The sequence below is a fragment of the Spea bombifrons genome, chromosome 13, assembly GCF_027358695.1.
Source record: "Spea bombifrons isolate aSpeBom1 chromosome 13, aSpeBom1.2.pri, whole genome shotgun sequence".
NCBI lineage: Eukaryota > Metazoa > Chordata > Amphibia > Anura > Pelobatidae > Spea > Spea bombifrons.
In genome coordinates this window covers 17,292,038-17,313,541 of record NC_071099.1, presented here as the reverse complement: position 1 = coordinate 17,313,541, position 21,504 = coordinate 17,292,038, and the positions used below count along the sequence as shown (strand labels likewise).

Genomic DNA, 21,504 nt, shown 5'->3' with positions numbered 1-21,504 from the left:
AATTATATAATTAGGAGGGGTGCCATGTAGTGGTCATATAGTGTATATGGCTATCCTTTTGTAAATAACTTCATATTTTCACCTTTACTCATAAACTTGATATTTTTCACCAAGGTAACCCCTGTTATTTTTACTATTTATTGAGCAGCAGTGCCTCCCGGTGGTTGTTTAGTGTTACCGCAGTCACAATCTCCAACACGCTCATGTACTTTTTGTGATGTATGTGCAGCAGCCACAGTACGTTTGTGATTGGGAAAGCTGGGAGTTGTAGTTCTACTAATTTACTGATCTGTAACTAAGTTACTGCACCAGTTGGTGATACCACAGTAACCACAGGCATTTACCGTATTTACTAAAACGTGAGTTATAGATCTAATCACCTCAGTCAGTTTTTAGCCTGACATTGCGTTCTGTAGTCATGGGATGTCTCATTGTGATTTTCATGCGGTACCTTTTGCCCCATCGGGTGCATAGTTTATATTTATGCTTTCTTTTTCCCTCCCCATTTTCCCTCCCCTATTTGATACAGTAGTACTTTGTGCTAAGCTTTACATTGGAACTCTGCACAATTTGGGAGTTGACTTGAAATGTATTCTAGTTATGGAAGCTGACTGCTCACCAAGAGCAGTCCATGTAAATGTCTGAAGTGCAAGCTGCTTCCTTAGTGTATTAGGAAAAAACATTTGGCTTACTTTTAAGTTATTTGGTAAACATTAGATGTACTTTAAGATCGGTTTCGATCAATAAGAAGAGATTTAAACAAATCTAACTAGTTTATTGTCATATTTGAGTGACTTAGGTCTCCATACATCTCTCATCTTACTATGAAAAAGACTCAACATTACATTTATTTATATGGCGCCAGCAGATTCAGTAACGCACCAAACACTGTTTGGGTCTTATTGACCGCTTTTCATGTCATTATAATGCTCAGGTCACATTGAATCCATTATAACGGTGCGAAAATTCAGCGCTGCTGGTTCCTTGTGCGGGAATCAATAGCGCAGTCCGCGGTCCTGCGATCAATGTAATTAGCAAATGACAATGTTCGTTTCTTGGCCTTCTCTTATCTCGACCTTCTCTTAGGAGGAGGGTCAGGCAGTTTTTCCTTAGGGAATGGGGGGGGTGTAGGTTAGAAGGCAGATGCTTTTATGGATTAACAAAAATATATTTGAATTTATAAATATATAGTGTTGTTTATATCTCTAAGCATACTTCCTTTAATAGGGATACATTTTGTTTTCATTCCACAAAATACAATGTATATTAACCGCTGCTTTTTGTAATCTTAATCAATTTAAAAAAATCTGGTGGGTTTAAAGCTCAATGACTGGTTTCAGGAAAATACCCAAGGCGTTGCAGGAAGGCCGCTTGTCACGCTACTGGGGTGTAGTGTTCATATATAAACACCAGGGGGTGCTAGATGCTTAATACAGTGGCATGATATGGGGATCTTGTTGGTGAATCCAGTAGATCAGATCTGTTAGCTTGATCCACCTACAGGTGCCTTAAAATGATACTTATTTAGGAGTTTCCAGGGCAGTTTTGTGAGAACCATAAACATAATGTGGGGATATTGGTTACAAATAGATGTATCCAGAATGTTGGCCCAGTCTAGCTTTACCTGTTCTTTATTAGTGTTCTCTGATATTCTGCTTTTGTTTTTCTTATTAAGAAACACTGCCATTCAGTGTGTTAGCTATACCCATATCTATAGGACCACCTATGTTCTGGAGCCTACCGGTTAGATACAGCGTATCTGAACTCCATGGGTCCACTCTTCCAGTTAGCTGACCAACATGGTCCAGATAACACTCAATGGTGGAAGCTCCATGCGCTCCTAGAGCTACAGATTCTGAGTAGATAGAGGTCCATATGTGTGATCAGGAACATCCCATGAGGACCAAGTGGGGGAATAATTGTTCTTCTGGTCAAGCTATGGCTTGTTGACGTTCTTTATCAAGGAGCAGGTCTCTCACATCAGGATACTTCAGCCTTTCTAGTTCTAAATATGATGTGATTAACCTGTAAACCCATAGGAGCCATGTCATCATCATGTTGGTGTGAAAATACCCTATCTTTTAATGTTTCCTCTCACGATATGTCCTACAGGACACTGCAGGTCATATGTTGGAGTCTGTCCACTGATTAGAAGTCTTCTTCCATTCCTTGAGCTATTTCCTACCTGCTGCAAAGTCTCAGACATTTTTAGATCCTTGTTATGTATGTTGGAGTCCACGCTAAGCCTTTCCTAATGAACTTTAAATCCCTTTAATGTATTAGTCCCTGTGCCCCCCGCTGGGAAGCTAAGTGATGAAATAAGAAGGATTTTCAGCAATACGTTTATGTTTATGTAACGTAGGGAAAAGGGTTACAATGTATGTATGCTACAATGTGTATGTATTATGTTTATGTAATGTGGGTTACAATGTATGCAAAAATTTACATTGAAAGAATTCATGACTTTTATGTGGAGGAGGGATCAGACATGAATCATGGTCAAAAGTTTGGGGTCACTGCTGTTTTCATGGAAAATAAGGAAATTTCTGGCTGTAACATAATCTCAAAAGGGTTTTCTAACGATCAATTAGCCTTTTAAACTTAAACTTGGATCAGCGAACACAACGTGCCATTGGAACACAGGAGTGATGGGAGTGATAAAGGGCCATTGGAGCACAGGAGTGATGGGAGTGATAAAGGGCCATTGGAGCACAGGAGTGATGGGAGTGATAAAGGGCCATTGGAACACAGGAGTGATGGGAGTGATAAAGGGCCATTGGACCACATGAGTGATAAAGGAGTGATGGGAGTGATAAAGAGCCATTGGAGCACAGGTGTGATGGGAGTGACTAAGGGCCATTGGAACACAGGAGTGATGGGAGTGGTAAATGGTAAATGGACAATTTACTTTCAAAAAGCTATTTCATGAAGTCTGGAAGATATGATAGACGTAGACATTCCTTCTGCGTCCACATGCAGCAGGGAGAGAGGAAACCTGCCTTGAAAAAGGGACATAGGAGGGATGCTCATGGCTTTGAGTTTGCCTTTGCCTTCCCTGTGGACGTCTATGAAGGTCTTTGCCAAGTGAGTCAAACCCAATGTACCTGAGAAATCAATACGTTGGGCTTCTAGGAAGCTGGGCAAGGTTGCTAATTTGTCACTTGCCATGAGAATCACTAATAAATGGGTTTGACGGGAACTACCCTGGGCTGGGAATATGGAGATGCAGGCTTACGGTTGGGATGTGTGGGTGTCACAGTAACCCCCTAAGACTGAGGACATTTGGGGGTAGGTTTGAGTTTGGGAAAGGGGGCCATGACAGATTCACGGGGAAGCCTCTTTTCTCAGCTTCCCAGTCCCATCTTATGTCTAAGTCACCCATTCCAGAGTTCTACGGACTATGAGTGCTCCATGCTCTTGACCGGGAGGACCAGAAGGGGAATAGTGCTTGAGTTTTGTGTTCTATTGTATGTTAATTGCGTGTTCTGTGTATAAATAGTGTGTGTGTTTTCCCCTACACAGACTCTTGGCTAGGGACTGGGGGAATTGGGCTACAATCATTGCTGCTGCTTCGGTGTGCCCGTAGTACCCGTCATGCTGGGGTTATATGTATTGTTATACACACATTTTTGTCACAGATAGGCCTTTATTTCATCCGCACGCATGTTTTGCAACGTGTCTGAACCTGACATGGGAGAGCGGAAGGAGGCTAAGGAAGGACTTGAGAACAACTCGGTTAAAATAACCGTCGAACATTTTACGCTGGAAATAATACAAAAGAAAAAAACCCTGCCCCCCCCATCGCCCCTTACGATATGATCTCACACCTTTCATGTCACCCGTCTGCTGGTGAATATTCACGCCTGTGTGATAGTGATAATTACTGATGCCATTGGCGGCTGTGCTGGGATTAGGGCACGAGGCTTGAGGGCCCCTTCTCTATGGCTGAGGCCTACGTAGCCCCTGATGAGATGGGAACTGGAGAGGTTCCTTGTATTTAGTGTTCCTCAGCCCCACATGTCCTGTCTCACGGAGAGTCCCCCATCTGCCCAAGCGTGTAATCAGGGCAAGTACACGGCTGTCTTGTTCTATGGAGATCAGGGTGTATGTTCAGCAGCGGCGGCAGGTTGGGTCCTGCCTTCCCTGACGTGTTCTTACGACACGCTACATGTTTACCTGGAGTTTGAACCTCACCTTGTGCGGGCGTTGTCTCCGGCAGGAGTTATTATAATGGAGGAGGGAGAAAGGGGGGGTTATGGTATGTATGGAGAGTTTAACATCAGGGTGTGGAGGAGGAGGCTGTGTTAACCCTGTCCATGCTGGAGCACTGGGTGACACCTCGGGTCTCCTGGTGCAGCAGCAGTTAATCTTTCCTCGCGGGGATCAGACTGCCTGTCACAGCTTGCGCGGCGTCTGTTTAAGAACACGACAGATACATGCGTGTGCAAAACAGGCAAACGTTGACTGCTCTGTACATAAGTAGACAAGACTTCTATTCACTGCAGGACACTTAAAGAAATCTGTCTAGCCGGCACCAACAACAATGGCCGCCTTGTATACTCCAAGCAGAAATACATCCCAACACCCATTGTGTCCCTGTTAGTATACTTGCTGCCTACTTCTCCAACTGCTATATATATCTATATCTATATACCGTAACTACATTTCATTTTTTCATCATATATGCAGCCCTTTAATATATGACATATTTTCCAATATATACTCCATATGTCCCTCATGTATATATAGCCTATTGATCCATACCATCCCTTGCTATATGAACCCCTATACAGCGCCGTGGAATATGTTATTGCTGAATAAATCAGTATGTGATAAGCGATCATGATATACAAGCTCCCTATTTTGCTTAATATAACCTTTGGACCCAAACAGCCTGTTCCCATATCCCCCTCCTATTACACCATAACAACCCCCCCCCACACAACCTCAATAGCTTCTCCTTTCAATTATTTTCCTCCCCACCTTTTTGGACTATGAACCCCAAATCCACCCCCGCTCCATACACAGTAGGCATAAGGAGGAGTGTGTGTGCCACAGAGGTGATTCATGCCTGAACCTGGAGAGAGGAAGCAGGGAGAGGAGAGAGAGAGATAGGGGCAGATAGAGACAGCATGAGGGTAGAGGGTAGGACAGGGAGAGCTGGGGTGAAATAAACAAGAGGTAAGATGAAGAGGAGGTCTGACTGTGAATAGGTGGAGGATCTCAGCAGACCAGGGGCTGGGAGAGGAGCTGTCAGGAGGAAGGTGCTGCAGGTAACTATTAAGGGAGGAGATGCACTGAGACAGGGGGTGGGACAGACGCCTGCACACAGAGACTGTCCCTGCCTCCCCCACACCGCCAGAGACCTCTCACCATACACAGGGACCCTCCTCCCTCCCCACTGCACACACAAGGGAGACCCTCCTTCCAAACCTAGGGGGCTCACTACCCCATTATTATTACATAGACAGGGGTGCATGGCAGAGATTACACATACAGGAGGCAGACACATTCACACATACACACCCCCTTCACACACACACACACACACACACACACACACACACACACACACACATACACACACTGCCACTCTGCCGTCTAATGCCACAGCTTCTGATTTAGCATCTCTCCTGCTCCCCTCTACACCACCCCCGCCCCTCTCTCCCTCCCCTCCTCTGGGAAGCAAGAAAAAGAGGAAAAGAAAGGGAGAGGGGAGACAAAGGAGGATTGGGGAAGAAGGAGAGAAGGGGGGGACAGCGAGGGGAGAGAGGGGTGTTAGGGTGCCAACAAAAATACAGTGAGGGAGAAAAGGAGACGGTTCTGGCAGGTGGAAATCAGACAGGCGCCTGGGAGCTAGATATCTGAGACGGCAGAGACAGCCTGAGACGGCAGAGACATCTGAAACAGAAGCTACATCAGAGGCAGCCTGGGACAGAAGCGACATCAGAGACAGCCCGGGACAGAAGGGACATAAGAGACAGCCCGAGACAGAAGGGACATCAGAGACAGCCCGAGACAGAAGGGACATCAGAGACAGCCCGAGACAGAAGGGACATCAGAGACAGCCCGGGACAGAAGGGACATCAGAGACAGCCCGGGACAGAAGGGACATCAGAGACAGCCCGAGACAGAAGCGACATCAGAGACAGCCCGGGACAGAAGGAACATAAGAGACAGCCCGGGACAGAAGGGACATCAGAGACAGCCCGGGACAGAAGGGACATCAGAGACAGCCCGGAACAGAAGGAACATCAGAGACAGCCCGGGACAGAAGGGACATCAGAGACAGCCGCAGCCAGTCGCTCCATCGCCGCTCGGGATACGGTGACAGCAGAGACGGCTGCAGAGACATGTGCCGTCCGTCCCGTGTGCGGAGATCGCCCGGCACCTGCTCACCTTGACTGCGACTCGGGGAGTGGAGTATAAGCCCCGGAGCCGCGCAGCCCCCGGTTAGAATCGGTGAGGACCGCTGCACCCCATCCCCTCCAGCGCCTGCAGGAGAGATCTTTAAACCGAGGAGCTTCATTTTAGGATCCGAGCCTCTTGTGATTCGGGGTCCCGGGACTTGCACCATTTTACCTTTCATTTTCTCCCATTTTTAGGGTAACTGTAAATTCTGCTGATTTTTTATTCATTAACGGGGGTGCATTCCGCCTACACCCTGCATTTTATGTTAAAGGGGTTTCTCTAATGACCTCCTCACTGCCATATCTTTAGGACTCCTCCATTGTCTGCATTGATACTTCAGACCCATATCAGTGCTTTTTTTGGGTAACCAAGAACCCCCCTACATTCTACTAGTGTCCTATACCTTTGGGGGGCTCAGCCCCCCTCGCTTCCTAATTCCCACCTTTCCTCTCTCAACACCATGAAGCCTTTGGAGAAATTCTTAAAGAAGCAGAGCTCCCACCTCTCAGGGCCTAGACACCTGCATAGGAGGCAAAGTGTTTCCAAAATCATACCCTCCTTCCTGAGGGATTCGCCTGGTGATTCTTCTGGAGGAGAGAGGTGTGAAGAAGACCCCAGTGGAGCCCCACCACCTCCACAAGACTGCTTGGAGCTACCAGATGGCCTGCGCTCCCCACTTTCCTTCTCATCAGATGAACTGTCCCCCTCAGAACCTCTCACTCCTCCTCCAGGATCTGGTGGCTGGACTTTTACCCCTCCTGGACCTCTACTTGCCCCTGATACACCTGAGGCACTTCTGGGGAGAGTCCTGGATCAGTTGCTGACAGCCCCCAGACTGAGTGATGCTGCTGGTAAGAAAGGGGATGGGAGGGTGGTCTAGAACACACCACTGGCAAGACTTGATGTCAGAATTAGAAGGACTGGGCCCATAATGTAATTTGGTTCATTCAAAATTGCCCCAGGTCCTTACATCACCTTTACGACCATAGATCCCCTGTACAGGTTTGTCACATGTTGCACAGGTGACATGTGAGGTCATGGGACCAACACTTAAATCAGGCACAACCATAATCAACAATTCACTGGCAGAGGGGGCTTTTTCTGGGACATCTCGTAAGTTATGAAATAGTAACCAATGTAAGAATTTACAATGTTACAGACATGGCCTAAATATGAAGTCTAGGTCTCCAAAATCCAGACCTACTCTAGTCTACAATGGCCACCAAGGTTAGTAGAGACATTTGAACCATGCTTAATGTCTGCTAGGACAGCTATACACAGACTTGGTTTCTAGAAGTAACGATTTAGAGTTCCTTTGGACTAGGTGGGTTCCAGATGCTATATCCACTAAACTGACATGGGCATCCATGTTTATCCTCTAATATCTAGACAGAATTGGTTCAGCCTGGGCATTAGATGTGACAGATGATGGTTCTGGTCACAGTGCATTGTGCTGATTGAGCAAGTAATGGTGAATCTAGAACTAGTGGATCTAGAGCTGATGAGGTCAGAGATGTTTGGCCTGGTGGATCTATACAAACATTTGCCCTTTTTTATTATTAATGCCAAGGCTGGTTAAGTAACTGAATCTGGCATTACGAGGACTAATTGGATTAGTGTTAACCTGTAAGGGACTATTAGAGGGACTGGTTAAGTACCTGCTATGGAAACTGGTGATATTGATATTATCCAGAAAGGCTCTGTTAGAAGGACTGGTTAGTGTATTGGGTCTGGTTTATTCACTAAATATTTAATTAGATCAGTAACAGAAATGAAAGTCATGTTCTGGGAATGAGGGTGGTCCCTGGCAATTTTAGTCTTATGGGCGCAGGTTTCCCTAGACTTGGGTGATTTGCTTAGAGTTTTCTAGACTGGGGTAAATTTAGGATGGTAAGCTCCCTCGTGGATATAAAGTCCCAAATGCCAGCTCTGTGGCTATATAAAGTCAGGTGATATTAAATATAGTACTTAGGAGATGGCTTAATGTGGGGTTATTGACCATGAGACCTTAGAGGACCACAATAGATTGGTGATGCTGACTCTAAGACTGTTATTCATGGACACAGCAAGATTGCAACCTCTGGGACTGGTGTTCATCTAACCTCTAGAACTAGTCCTATAAGAGATGCTGAACCTCAATGTCCTAAATACACTAGGAAATGATAACAGCATAGAGCCTCTAGGACTGGATTTAGCAGATGTACAGTTCCCAACACCTCTAGGAATATATAGTAATTCCGGGAACAGATTGTACAGCAGGTTGAAGAAAAACTCAGAGTTCTCATACACCAACCAACCCCCCTCCATCAGAAGAGCAGCCATATTAACTCTCCCCTGCCTAATAATATACCCGTCTCTCATTAACGATGTATGGTTCACACAAGACTGCATGCTCAGCTGACATGTCATGACACTCTCAACATACGGTGAGACAAATTAAAACATGTGCAGTCACTCCCCCAGACCAAAGCGGGTTAAACCGTATCACGCACATATATATATACATGTATGTATATATATATATGATAAGTAGATGACATGGATAGGTTCTCCTGCTTTCCCCTCTTCTGTAACAGGAAAATCATGTGCTGCACTGACATGTATGTTCCTCACATAGGCTGACATGGACATTTTACATATAGTCCCTTGGCCTTGTATTATTTCTGTGCTAATGAGGCGCGTGGGCAGCCCCGTCACTCTGCTTGTCCTCCCAGAAACACTTGGGATAAAACGAGAACATTAACCCTTTTATTGCAGGGTTTGTAGCTCATGTAATTTGGCCTCCTGACTGCACATGATCAGGACAGGCTCAGGCAGCACGGGGTCTTTATCTAATGTAGTGCAGCTCCCCCCCCCCCCCGGTGCAGATTATCAGGACAGGCCCCGGCAAAGCTGTTTTTCCATTTTAAAGACTGATCCCCTTATTGCAGATAATAAAAACATATTAAGGCGGTGCTGATGTAGACATCTGTGGATATTTCCCGGTTGTTGCAAGGATGTTATTAGGGTGTGCTTGGTTCTTTGCAGACAGGGACGTGCCAGGACACCCTGTGCAGGTACACGTTCTAGTATTGCGTAACCTGATGATCGGTAAATGTATATCCGCATCCAATGTGCCGAAAACATGCTGTCCTGTTATGGAGGATCGAGACGCAGCGACGAGGGCCAAGCTAGCTGCGAACCCTCTTATTATCTCCCTTCTCCCTAACAGCCTGTCTTACATTGTTTTCTCCATTGCTTGTACTATCTTGCCCCTTCCCTTTTGCTCCGAATTTAGCACTCTGTTCAATATCTCTCACTCAGCTTCTCATTTGTTTGCCCTCAGCTGTTGTTTCTCTTTCTTACCCCACAGCTTCGTTTTCTCTTTTCTGTTTCTCCATCTGCTCTTATTTGTCTTAACTCTCCTTTGCTCTCCGTTGTTTTTCTCTCACTCCTATATCTTGTTCACCCTAAGTTCCCGTCTTTCTAGTTTTCAGCTCACATTCTCTTGGTTTTGTTTTTCCTGTCACCTCCTCTCTCTCTTGTTTTTCAAGGAAAGCCACTCACTCCTGTGTTCTCTTTATAGCTTTCCCATATGTTCCCCTCACCTGTTCTCTATCTCTTCTGTTTCCCCCCATCCTCTCTTTTTGCCCCTGCCCTGTCTCTTAGCTCGCTTGTTTCCGTTCGCCTATTCTTTCTTCTGCTTTCACTCATGTCCTCCATCTCTCTCTCCCCCTCTTTCTTTCTCCTGTATCTTATATCCTCCTCACCTTCTATCCATGCCTCTTTCCCTTCACCTCCTCTCTCATGTTCTCCTCACCTCCTCTCTCTTGTTCTCCTCACCTCCTCTCTCTTGTTCTCCTCACCTCCTTTCTTTTGGGTTTGTAACTTACCTGTTCTCCTTCCCCAGAGTTAGCCCTGGATGATTTTATCTTGACGCACACTCTGTTTCTGCCCACGGACGAGCTTCTTCTCCACTTACAGCAATAATATCCTTTTGTTTTTGTTATAAAAACAGTGACGCCAAGACGGCAAAGGGATTTTGTGGCTGAATCCAACTTTATTAGAAATTAATGTATTCTTGAATTCATAGACAAATTGTGACAAAGCCATGCTCACACTCAGGGGAGTGCTGGCATCACTTACTCCCTCTGAAACTATATACACATCTATGCTAACACACAAACACACAAGCACATCCATGCTAACACACAAACACTTACACATTCATGCTCACACATACACATCCATGCTAACACACAAACTCATCCATACTAGCACACACTTACACATACACATCCATAATAGCACACACACTTATACATACATTCTCATTCTAACATATATACATTCATACATACATACTCCCTCCCTTACCTACTCACTCATTCCCTCCCTCACGCTACCTAGAACTCTACGGGGCAAATCCATCCTGCTGTCTCCTTACAACCACAAGCTTTGAGCACCTGCTTGAAACTTGGTCACATAAAGGGTAAGATCATCAGAAAATGCAGCCATTGAATATGATTATTTTCTGAGAACACATTGCCTTTGTTCGAATCCATGTATCATCCATATTAACGCGTATAATGGGTTTCCGGAGGAACGCATGACAACTTATTACTGTATTGGCCTGAATGTAGGCTACCTCCTGATTACACACCGCACCCCTTAAACTCAGATGGATTTGGAATCACAAACCTGATTTCCAGTAAATTTGCTCGTAAATCGGATTTGTAATTCCAAACGCATCAACCTTTGAAGGGCTTTATGATCAATTAAATGGGAGGAAAAATGAGGCTTGTATTCAGGTTAATATGGTATGTTTGGAGGAACGATCCATCTGTTTTTGTTTTGCTCATTATTCCTGCGTGGATGCCAGAATGGAAGTTCTCCAGCCTCCAGTATCTCCACGTGCCAGGATTATCATTATGGCAGCACATTAACCCCTTAACGACAAAGGAGCGGTCCCTAAACCCATCGAAAACCATGCATTCTGAGCCCGTACATGTACGGGCTTTGTCATTAAGGGGTTAAGTGCCGAGGAAGGAGACGTTTAGAAACATCCAGAGCGTTCTGTTATATAGGAACCGTCTCCGTGCATTAATAGGACAACTAAAGCTGGAAATATGTAGCGCTAAAGTCACTTTAGAACAAAAAACCCCATCGTCTGTTGTCTGCTCCCACACACATTGCATGTGCGCTTGGCTTCTTTGGCCTAAGACAATGGCTGAATAGCTTTATTGAGGCCGCCATGTGTGTTCCTGTGGCTGCTGTTACTCCACTGTTGTTGATTTACATTGAAAACATTTAGGCAAACACACAACTGGAACACAACATGTTACGGCTGGTAGGGGTTTGATACAATGAGGTAGGGTGGGGGCCATCCAGCTCCGTAATAGGCAATGGATTGGTAATATTCCACTTACACCATGGTGTAATACAATGAGGACTATTCTGATTGGCGACAGGCTGACACGCATCATGTCCGTTGTAGACACAATGAGGTCACAGCATGGTTGGCACCAGTGATGATTGTGCATTGGATTTGAGCAATTTTTCTTTTCAAAGGAGCCAACACTCCACTTTTTCAACTAAAATTGCTAATTTAATGCATTTACACCTTAATAACATATCCGGCTTTACCCCTCACTAGCCGTCCTGCTGCGATCAATGTTTCTATATCTCAGCAGAGACCTCAGCTGGGCACAGTGGTGTTTGACCTTTAAACTGTCCGCATGTGGCCCTCAGGCTGGAGCGACAGCCCTATGACAATCAGCCCTGTGCCTCCATGTTGTAGGGAGTAACGTTCCTCTCGATTCATTTTTTTGTCTCCGCTTAGGACATATTATGTCCTAAAAACGTATAAATATATGCAGAACTGTGCTGAGCCACTTGGGTATTTATATAGCACCATCACTTTTGGCCGGTGCCAGTCCGGGATTTTATGTTTATAGGGTTATTCTGTTTGTGGCACTGTGCCAAGGCGCCTACTTTACAGGTTTTACAGATTATATTGGGAAACCGTTTCTTATAGCTATATGAATCCTTCCACCATTTACTGATACCTTCCTTAACTTGGACACTTTCTGCGGCTGCAGTCGACACTCTTCTCCAGCCTGGGAGGGGAGCGATACCCTGCAGAAAAAGCAGGCTGTCCTCTGTGCGCTCCTGCATCTCCTGGACACCTACAAGGATTCTTTGCAAGAGGAGGAGAGGACCTTCCAGTTAATCAAGGTTAGAGTTGGCTTCGAAGCTTTGCAAGAGTGAATGAGGTCACACGACTTGTAGTATAGACCATGGTTGGCCAAGCTCTTTCAACCTAAATCTTTTATCATTCTACCTAAGCCTTGAGTTTCAAAGTTGGAGGCCATCAGCAGCTGTTATGGTCCATTGGTTTTCCAGCCCTGGTGTGTACAAAGAACCGCACAGTTCTGATAATTCTGCATGTGTCATACAGTTTTGCTAAGGTGCATTGGTCCACATGGTGGAAAACTAAACCCAACTGGCTGAGAATATATTCATGGTTTGAAAATTTGCTGGGAAGAATGGGAAGGGGCTCCCGTAGCATTGCTAAGTCATGTGTTCTACCTTCAGGATTTCTATGTCCTTGTTATGCGAGATGCCCCAAGTTTCCCACAGCTGGAGGGAACTGTAATTCGGCTGCATCGACTGGTGGAGACTGCGGAGCTCAGGTGGGATGCCACATACTTACACACCTTGAGTACACACCATCGGATGTATTAACGCTCTTCATACATACTCATCCTCTGTCATAGAGTAAAACCAGAGGGTCAGAGGCGTAGATGTAATGCGAGGAAGTTTTACTTTACTGAGAAGGTATTATATAAGTGGAACGGACGGGGGGGTACTTTGAGTATTTGGCACCGGGGCCAAGGACTGATTAAAGTTTAAGTTTTAACAGCGGGAAAAATGTGCAGACTAGAAGGGCTGAATAGGTCTTATTTGCAGTCGGTGTCTATGTTTCTTCGTGTTTTAGTAAATGTCCCCGTCTAACTCCCAGGCTTACAGACGGCAGCGCAGCTCCCTGCTCTAAGCAAGTCAAGCCTCTCTTCCGCCATTTCCGAAGGATTGATTCATGTCTTCAGCCCAGAGTGGCATTCAGGGGGTCTGATGAGAGTAAGTGTCTTCTCTGCGCAGAGTGCAGTAACGCCATATAATGGTTGTGTTTTATTCTTGCTTATAATTATTATAGCTTTATGTGTTTTTGTTAAGAGGTTTTTGTTTCTTTCTCTTGCCTCTTCTTCTGTCTTCTTTCTTCTTCCACTTCTGTCCACTTCTCCTTGAACCTGGCCTCCTGGGGCACTTCCGCAAAGGGTGGAGGTTTCAGCCATACTCAATCCCCGATTGGAGGAATGTGGGAGAGGCTGTGCCTGTAGCTCCGCCCTTTTTGCCGACGTGTACAGAGAGGCCAGAATAGTGTAGATAGATTCTTGGAGAAAGAGGTTAGCAGAAATGCTTCTCTTTGCTCACAAATCTATCCCAAAAGAACATACCTTGGAGACCAATGTATGGACTGGCTCTGCTCCCAAGGGACAAGCATAACCCATATAGTTATTGTATCCTCATCACTGTGTAGAGATTTTGTGTTCTCTTTTGTCTGATCCCCTCCCGTGTCAGTCTTCTGCAGGGTTTACATGCCTGATCACTCTTACGTGACTATCCGGAGCCGCCTCTCTGCGTCCGTTTCTGACATCCTGACCTCCGTGTCAGAGAAACTGCAATACTCAGAGGAGCAAGGGCAGAGAGAAGAGCCACTCATCCTGGTGGCTGTCACCAGTGCTGGGGGTAAGGAGACTTCTACTCTTCACCATTTCCATGCGATGTACATGACAACATGTATGGAAAGATGGCACGGGGTTAGCGTGTTGGTCCAGGGTATGTGCACTATACAGGGCAAGCTCAGAAACTTGACATGGATAATGCACAAGTACATCTTGTAAACTCTCCTCCCAACTCCCTCTTTAGTGAATAAACCCCAAAGTGTGTATGGTTTTAAGGGTTATCTGAAATATGTCCTGCCCCACCTAATTCTTTATCCTCTCAGATAAGGTTCTCCTGAAGCCGGATGATGGCTGCATCTTCACCACCCTGGGGATTAACAGTCACCTATTTGCCTGCAATCGGGAGGAGCTGCGTTCTTTGGTGAGGACCTGTATGCCACTAGCACACTCACGTTAACTGGAGTTATTAATAATGCAGGTTACGGAACTGGGGAGCTTTTATAGGATCATGCCGGTGACACGTGAAGTGGGCAACCCATGCCTGGTTAGGAGTAGAGGAATCACTTTTAGCCGCCATAGTCTCTAGAGAGGGCACCATCTGTTAGGATGCAGGTTACCAGTTACAGCTTTGACTTTTGCCTCATGCCTCCCATATCCTAGGTGCCGCTACCAGAGGAGGTCCAGCTACCCCCAGAGGATTCCCATATTCACCGCATCGAGGCCGAGGATTTAGCCAATCACCTTAGTGCTTTTCATTGGGAACTTTTCAGCTGCGTGCATGAGGTGAGCCAACCCGGAACATACATAGAGGCCGCGTCAGGCGTTACGTCAGCCATCCAGGACACGCTAGGCCCGACGAAAGTTGGAATATTCTTAATAATAAGTCACTGCTTTCAGGTAGTCTTATTTAGATAATTAGAGACTGAACTGATTGGCTAAATCTAAAACCTAACCCTCAACAGATCAAAATATAAAAATGGCACAGCCAAAAAGGAAGATAATAAAGTGTACTGAGGTAAAGCTGACTAGATGGCTGGACGGGTCTTATCTGCCGCCAGCGTCTATGTTTCTATTATAAATCTGATGAGAGCCGCCATCTTAACTTCCCGTTCTTAGGATTTGAGTTTTCTTCCTTATTACTTTATGACTCCACTAAAGTAAGTTCTGCTCGCCTTTGGTGGAGGACATGAGCGGGGAGTTCAGGACCGGAAATTGTTGTTGTTGTCGTTGCCACAGATCTCGGGTAAAAAAGTCCCTTCCTTTTACACTGAAGATCTATGAAACAAGGCAGCTCCCATTACACAAACCCAACAAACCCACTCGGGGGCCTTACAAGCGCGAAGCTCGTCAATAGTCGCTCCACAAAGTCTATATATAAATGGAGATTTGTCACCTTCCGGTGGAGTGCCCGGTGAATTATTATCACGGAAATAATATAACTCCATGGTCTCACCCTCACAAAATGTGGAAATCCAATAACGGGAGGCTTTTTTTGGTGAATTGAAGGGAATGTATGGATTCATAAATCAAAAAAGTAAAAAAACAGCAAAGTCGGTACAGCTATTTCATTTGTATCCGGGATGTGAGCTCTAGCGACCTAGGTCTTTGAGATCAGGGTTTATATGATTATAGACAACAACCAAAAAAATCCACTTAAAACACTTAAAACACTTAAAACACTTGTTAATTTTAACCTGCGTGGATTTCCCTTTTGTTTGACTCCCACGCAGTGAATTTTGGTCAAAGCGGATCCTGGCTGTAGTTGCCATAGCAACACTTTGGGAAATTTGCCAGAATCGAACGTTACGTTTCGGGAAATGTTTCCAGGCTTTAGCATGAAGAATTGTTTCCAATGTAACGTCGTGGTGTTTTGGGCTGTTCTGTCACATTGTTGTTAACGCGGAGGATCACGAGGATCTATAATAATGTTACAAAATGTCTAAAAATATTCACCGGAAATCTTTAGCGTTCATTAAAGGGGATCTGTCACGTTCCATATAATGTGTTTTATATAGCGCCATCATACTCTGCGGCGCTGTACAATGGGCGTATTGTATAAATGTACAGCTCGAGACACGTTACAGGGAGGCTGCACCAGTATGGCGGGGAGCGTGTGTTAAATCCCCATGTGGGCATTTGATTTCGGTAATTACAAGGAAGGAGTTTCTCGTATTACATCAGACATCCAATGTAATCTAGAACGTTACTGCATAAAATCATTGGCGGAAGTGGATAACACAGAAATAATCAATCGGAGCCATTTGTGGGTTTATCTTGGAACCCGAGGATGAGCTGAACGTTGACCGCCATTCCTAAAAAATCCATAAAATAAACATTATAAAAAATAGCTTTTATTAATTAATTCCACGGAATTTAATAAAATCAGCCAAATACAGTTACATTTTCAGGAACTATTTATTTGAATAATTTAAAAAAATATTTTTTTGGTAGTTTTTATGTTTTTTGGGGGTTTTTCCAGTTAAATATTTGTAGTTATTTGTTTTATATTGTCCCATCATGCAGCTGGTCATTTAACAGTTTCGTAAAAAACATATAACATACATTATAAGAAATGCAGAAACAAGAAAACAGTAAGTAGGAGAGGGTGTGAATGAATGCAGTGTGGGTTCTGGAGGTAGTCAGGCTGGAAGACACATTTCTCCTGGTGTTCCCACAGCTGGAGTTTGTGGACTACGTGTTCCACGTGGAGAAAGGACGCAGAGAGACGGCCAACCTAGAGCTGCTGTTGCAGCGTTGCAGTGAGGTGCAGCACTGGGTCAGCACACAGACGCTGCTCTGCGAAGGGCCAGCTCGGAGAACACAGCTCCTCAAGAAATTTATCAAGACGGCCGCCATGTGAGTGTGTCCTTGCTGTGCTGTCCCTCTGTGAGCCCGACGCACGCTTCTATCTCTGTGTTTATGAATGCAGGCGGGGTGGGTTTCTTTCCCGCTGGGTTCCTGTGGGTCCTATGGAGTGTGTATGTCTGTTAGTGTGCAGCGTGTGTTCTTGTGTGTCCTGCCCTGTGCATACACAGCATTGTATGTATACGGGGAACATTGTATGTTATTTGTGTGACCTGAGAAGCCTGATGTAAGAAGAGAGTCACCTTACATGTTTCTGCAGACTATGTGCATTATTTATGGCCATAGCATGGTTGGCACCGTTTTCTGTGGTCATTTTATCTAAAGGAATACAAGAAAACTGAACATTTATTCTAATTTCTCACCATACATACATTTTCTTTCTCTGTGAGTTTGCTCTTTTTTTCTTTTTCTGCTCCTCTTTTCCCCCCCCCACGGTTTTACTCGACTCTTTCATCTCTCCCCAGATGTAAACAGAACCAGGACCTCCTCTCCTTCTTTGCCATAGTCATGGGTCTGGACAACGGAGCCGTGAGCCGTCTGCGGGTCACTTGGGAGGTGAGGACCAGCTACACCTAATCATTAAAATCCCACATCTGCACAGCGGCACGTCTATAGTTTGTATACAGCAGCTCATTCATACGCATCAAAAAAACAACAATGCAGGAGAGGGAAATCACCCTGAGATATCCAGCAGTTGTCATATTAAAACATGGAAACATTATTTGATTTTTAAGCTTATTAGCTGATTAAAAATCCAGATGTTGTCCTTTACACTCCCAAATACTAACATTTCCTCTGTCTTTCTCTCCCAAGTGCTAAATCCTCTGCCTGTCCTTCTCTCTCCTATACTATTTATCTAGAACATTGGGCTCCTTCCGCTGTTCATAGACTGGGATGTATAGAACTCATATATATATATAAGATATCGCTTTGGATACCCCTTAAGTTCTGTGGTGTACATGAAGGATGTACTAGTTTCAGAATGATGTATTTAGCCTGGAAATAGCCACGATACGTCACTATGTCCTTACTAAACAACTGTGAAGCCAGGAAATCCTGAATCCGCTCCTGCCATAACGTTATTTAATTATCTCCTCTTTTAGAAATTGCCAGGGAAGTTTAAGAACCTGTTTCGGAAGTTTGAGAATTTAACGGTGAGATAAAACATACCTTAATCAATTCTTTGTATAAAGCAGCATAACGGATATGTCTTGTTTTGGGTTTTTGATTACGTAAATCTTGTGAATTTTGTTATGACGGATGCATGATCCGTATGTGCGGCAAAATCAGCAGGAAACTACTTTTTCTTCTAAATATATAATTAGCAGTTTTTCTTTAGAACGGTTTCACGGAAGTGTTTGTACAGTTCTTGTATTATTCAGACAGATCTTCTCACATCTGCCTCTTTGCCTATAGGACCCATGCAGGAATCACAAGTCTTACCGTGAGATGGTGACTCGGATGCGTCCCCCGGTGATCCCCTTCATTCCTCTCATTCTGAAAGGTGAAGACAGATAGAGAGAGGAAAGGCCATCTCTTGTCTTTGCTTCTTCTCCCCCCCCGTGTTATTCAGACTGCCAGGCAGGAGATGCCTCCCTTTCCTCTTTACCTTCTTTCTTCTTTTCTCTATATTTTATATGTATTTGCCTTTCGCTCATGTTCTTTGCCTTCATTTTTTTTCCTCTTTTTCCCAGATCTCACTTTCTTACACGAAGGCAGCAAAACCTTCATTGATGGGCTTGTGAACGTTGAAAAGATGGTGAGCATCGGTCATGATGAGACAGCAAAATGCTAATTCATCTGGTGTCTCTATTGTTAGTCTGAGGACGTGGGACCCACAGATATTGCCTGTTACTTGCTTTTTTTTTGTGTTGGCTGAGCTAAAATTTCTTGGTTTGCTAGACCCGCTAAAATCGTAGAGCCTCTTAGTGGACCGATCCCCATTATCATTCATTAACAAAGTATTTAATTTGTATCCAACCCTTTCTATAGCATGCAATTGCCGAAAAAGTTAGAACTGTGCGGAAATACCGGAGCAGTCAACTAAGTGAGTAATGAGTATCCATGGAGTGGGCTTGTATATTCTTATTATTGACAGTGAGATTAGTCTGGAAGCCTCTGCTGATTTTGTATACTGGGATATACTGGGATATAAGGGAATTCCTTAGGCACTATATACAGTGATGCTGAATTCATTAACCTCACGGGGTTTAGGTTTGGCTCCCTCTTGTGGCCAAAGCTGGAGTCACATTATCAGTGATAAAAAACACGTTTAATCTCCCAAAAACACTAATTAGAGGTTAATTATATTTAAAAGCATCAGTGACCTTTAGCGCAAGAATTATTTTCAATATTTGCAGTCACAATGTGCTGGTATATACTAGCCTGCCAAAATAATGTGATAAGAACTTAACAGGGCACCTTTGCTAGCTTCTTAACAAATATATATATATATCAGCAGACTGGGAAACATAACATAACCTACAGACTTCGCATCAGGTGCCGCTGTAACTGTTGCCTTGAAAATGTATGTCCATTGCCATTATGGCTGACATACCCTAGACAGGAAGGTGGCTGCTCTTTTATCTCTTTTATATTGATTATACTGCGCTTCATTCTACGTTACCGTCTCCTCTACACGGCTCGCTACGTTCTTATTATATGTTCTCTCCCTCCTCTGCAGGGCTGGAGACCGATGTATCCCCCAATCACTTGCAGAATAAGGCGTATGTCCGTCAGTTCCAAGTCATTGACAACCAGAACCTTCTCTTTGAGTTGTCCTACAAGCTGGAGCCGAACGCGCAGTGACAGGAACCACAGAACAGCCGAGAGTGCGCACGGTGCCGGGAACCATGGAACCGCAGAGGATGCGCACCGCGGAGTGCAAACTGCATGCCCTGTACATAGGACTGCTGTGCTGGCAGTAGAGTAAAGGATAATGTATGTGCCGTGTCATGTGTGCAGATATTAGAGCGGTAGAGAACATACGTGTAATGCAGTGTAAGGAAGGATACTGCATACTAAAGCACTGAGGGGTCCGAGGCTTGGCCCCCGAGTATTTGTACACAGGGGCCGGTCAGATCTCCGACATAAACTGTCCGACGCTGCCACTCCATGCGCAACTGGAAAAGCAGACTTCATATCAGCGGGGACTGACGTGGCTTTCAGTCGTGTCGCATTCATCAGATGAAAATCAGTGGGGTATTTTTGTAATTAGATTACATGTACAGTACGATTCGTGATATTTTCTTATAGGGGAGCCTTGCACTGGAAAGAAGACTATATATGTGCTTACATATATATATATATATCTATCTATATATATATATACCTGACATAACTGGAATAAATGTATACACAACCATATGTATGCAAATATCTACAAATGTCTACATGCAAATATATATATTACATACCATAATTTACACACACACACACATATATGTGCACATAGACATATGTAGTGTATATACATACATAGAAGTATATAAATAGAGAGAAAACATATACAAGATTAGTTTGCAGAATATAAGGATGATAGGAAAGTAAGAAATGTTGATTTTCTATAGCTAAGCGAGTATTTTTTTTATTCAGACTAGTGATATTTTCACTACTTGTGATATTGCACATGTACACACGCACGCACGCACACACACATACATACATATATATATTCAGGAATCCTTGCTGTATACAATATGTGATGTACATAAAATTGTCAGTATATTGTCTGAAGTATTTAAATAACAGAATATTCTTTCTCTTTCTGCCCTGTGAACAAAATTGTGCGTGTGTATATACACAAATACACATGCACACGCGTCGGATACAGGTCTATGTATATATATATGCGTGTGTAAGGAATACACACGCTTATTACTGGCTGTGAATATAACAGCAAAGTTGTGGCAAGGACTGAACCCGTCTGGACGGGTGTCAAGAAGACAAATCAGAAGATGGATGAGTGTAAAGGTTTTGTACCGAGAGGAATGTGTACATTTTTTTTTATATATATGTGTATATTTGGGTTTATATGGCAGAAAATTCAGCACTTAAAGGGGCAGTCAGGCCTATGGACATACAATGTAGAGGCAATAAAGGGAAATCACTCAGCCATTAAACAGTGTTTACAGCTTGTCGTGTGTTCTGTCATTATTATTGTATATTATTTACAGTGCATATTGTACTGTACAGGTGTTAATGACTGCAGGTGAATGGCATACACAGGTACCCTGATGCCGATGTGTTCATGCCAACCCTACCCCATGTTTGCAGTTTCTCCGTTCTGTGTAACTCTTGCGTGGGTTGCTGTGTTCTCCATTTACAAGAGGACTCCTTCGAATTCTTCAGCCATTTTACCCAGGACATGTATGCATTTTACACGTTGCTGGCCAGCAAGGGTAAAGGCACTACCTGGAGTATACTGGTTTGGCACCCAGTGGTGCATTCTGTCCTAGGGTGGTAGATCCAAGAGGAAGGAGCCCCTGGGCCGCTTAACTAGGGG

General features: G+C 44.4%; 1 protein-coding gene across 1 annotated transcript; it reads left to right on the top strand.

Moving 5' to 3' along the window:
• Window positions 1–5,110: 5,110 nt before the first annotated feature.
• On the top strand, window positions 5,111–21,136 carry RAPGEFL1 (Rap guanine nucleotide exchange factor like 1). Its single transcript, XM_053453435.1, has 15 exons — window positions 5,111–7,262; window positions 10,301–10,379; window positions 12,477–12,627; window positions 12,988–13,085; window positions 13,415–13,530; window positions 14,032–14,199; window positions 14,459–14,556; window positions 14,796–14,918; window positions 16,813–16,991; window positions 17,465–17,555; window positions 18,104–18,154; window positions 18,417–18,504; window positions 18,695–18,759; window positions 18,993–19,047; window positions 19,684–21,136. Exons 1-15 carry the CDS (start codon window positions 6,872–6,874, stop codon window positions 19,806–19,808), a joined length of 1,878 nt encoding a protein of 625 aa, XP_053309410.1. The 5' UTR covers window positions 5,111–6,871; the 3' UTR covers window positions 19,809–21,136.
• Window positions 21,137–21,504: the final 368 nt, after the last annotated feature.

What these genes read in the sequence shown, in the direction of transcription:
- RAPGEFL1 (XM_053453435.1), top strand. Translation starts at nt 6,872, where the DNA reads ATGAAGCCTTTGGAGAAATTCTTAAAGAAGCAGAGCTCCCACCTCTCA. An exon ending in CTTCTCCACTTACAGCAATA is followed by an intron (nt 10,380 to 12,476) that starts ATATCCTTTTGT and finishes TAACTTGGACAC; the next exon opens with TTTCTGCGGCTGCAGTCGAC. An exon ending in TTTATCAAGACGGCCGCCAT is followed by an intron (nt 16,992 to 17,464) that starts GTGAGTGTGTCC and finishes ATCTCTCCCCAG; the next exon opens with ATGTAAACAGAACCAGGACC.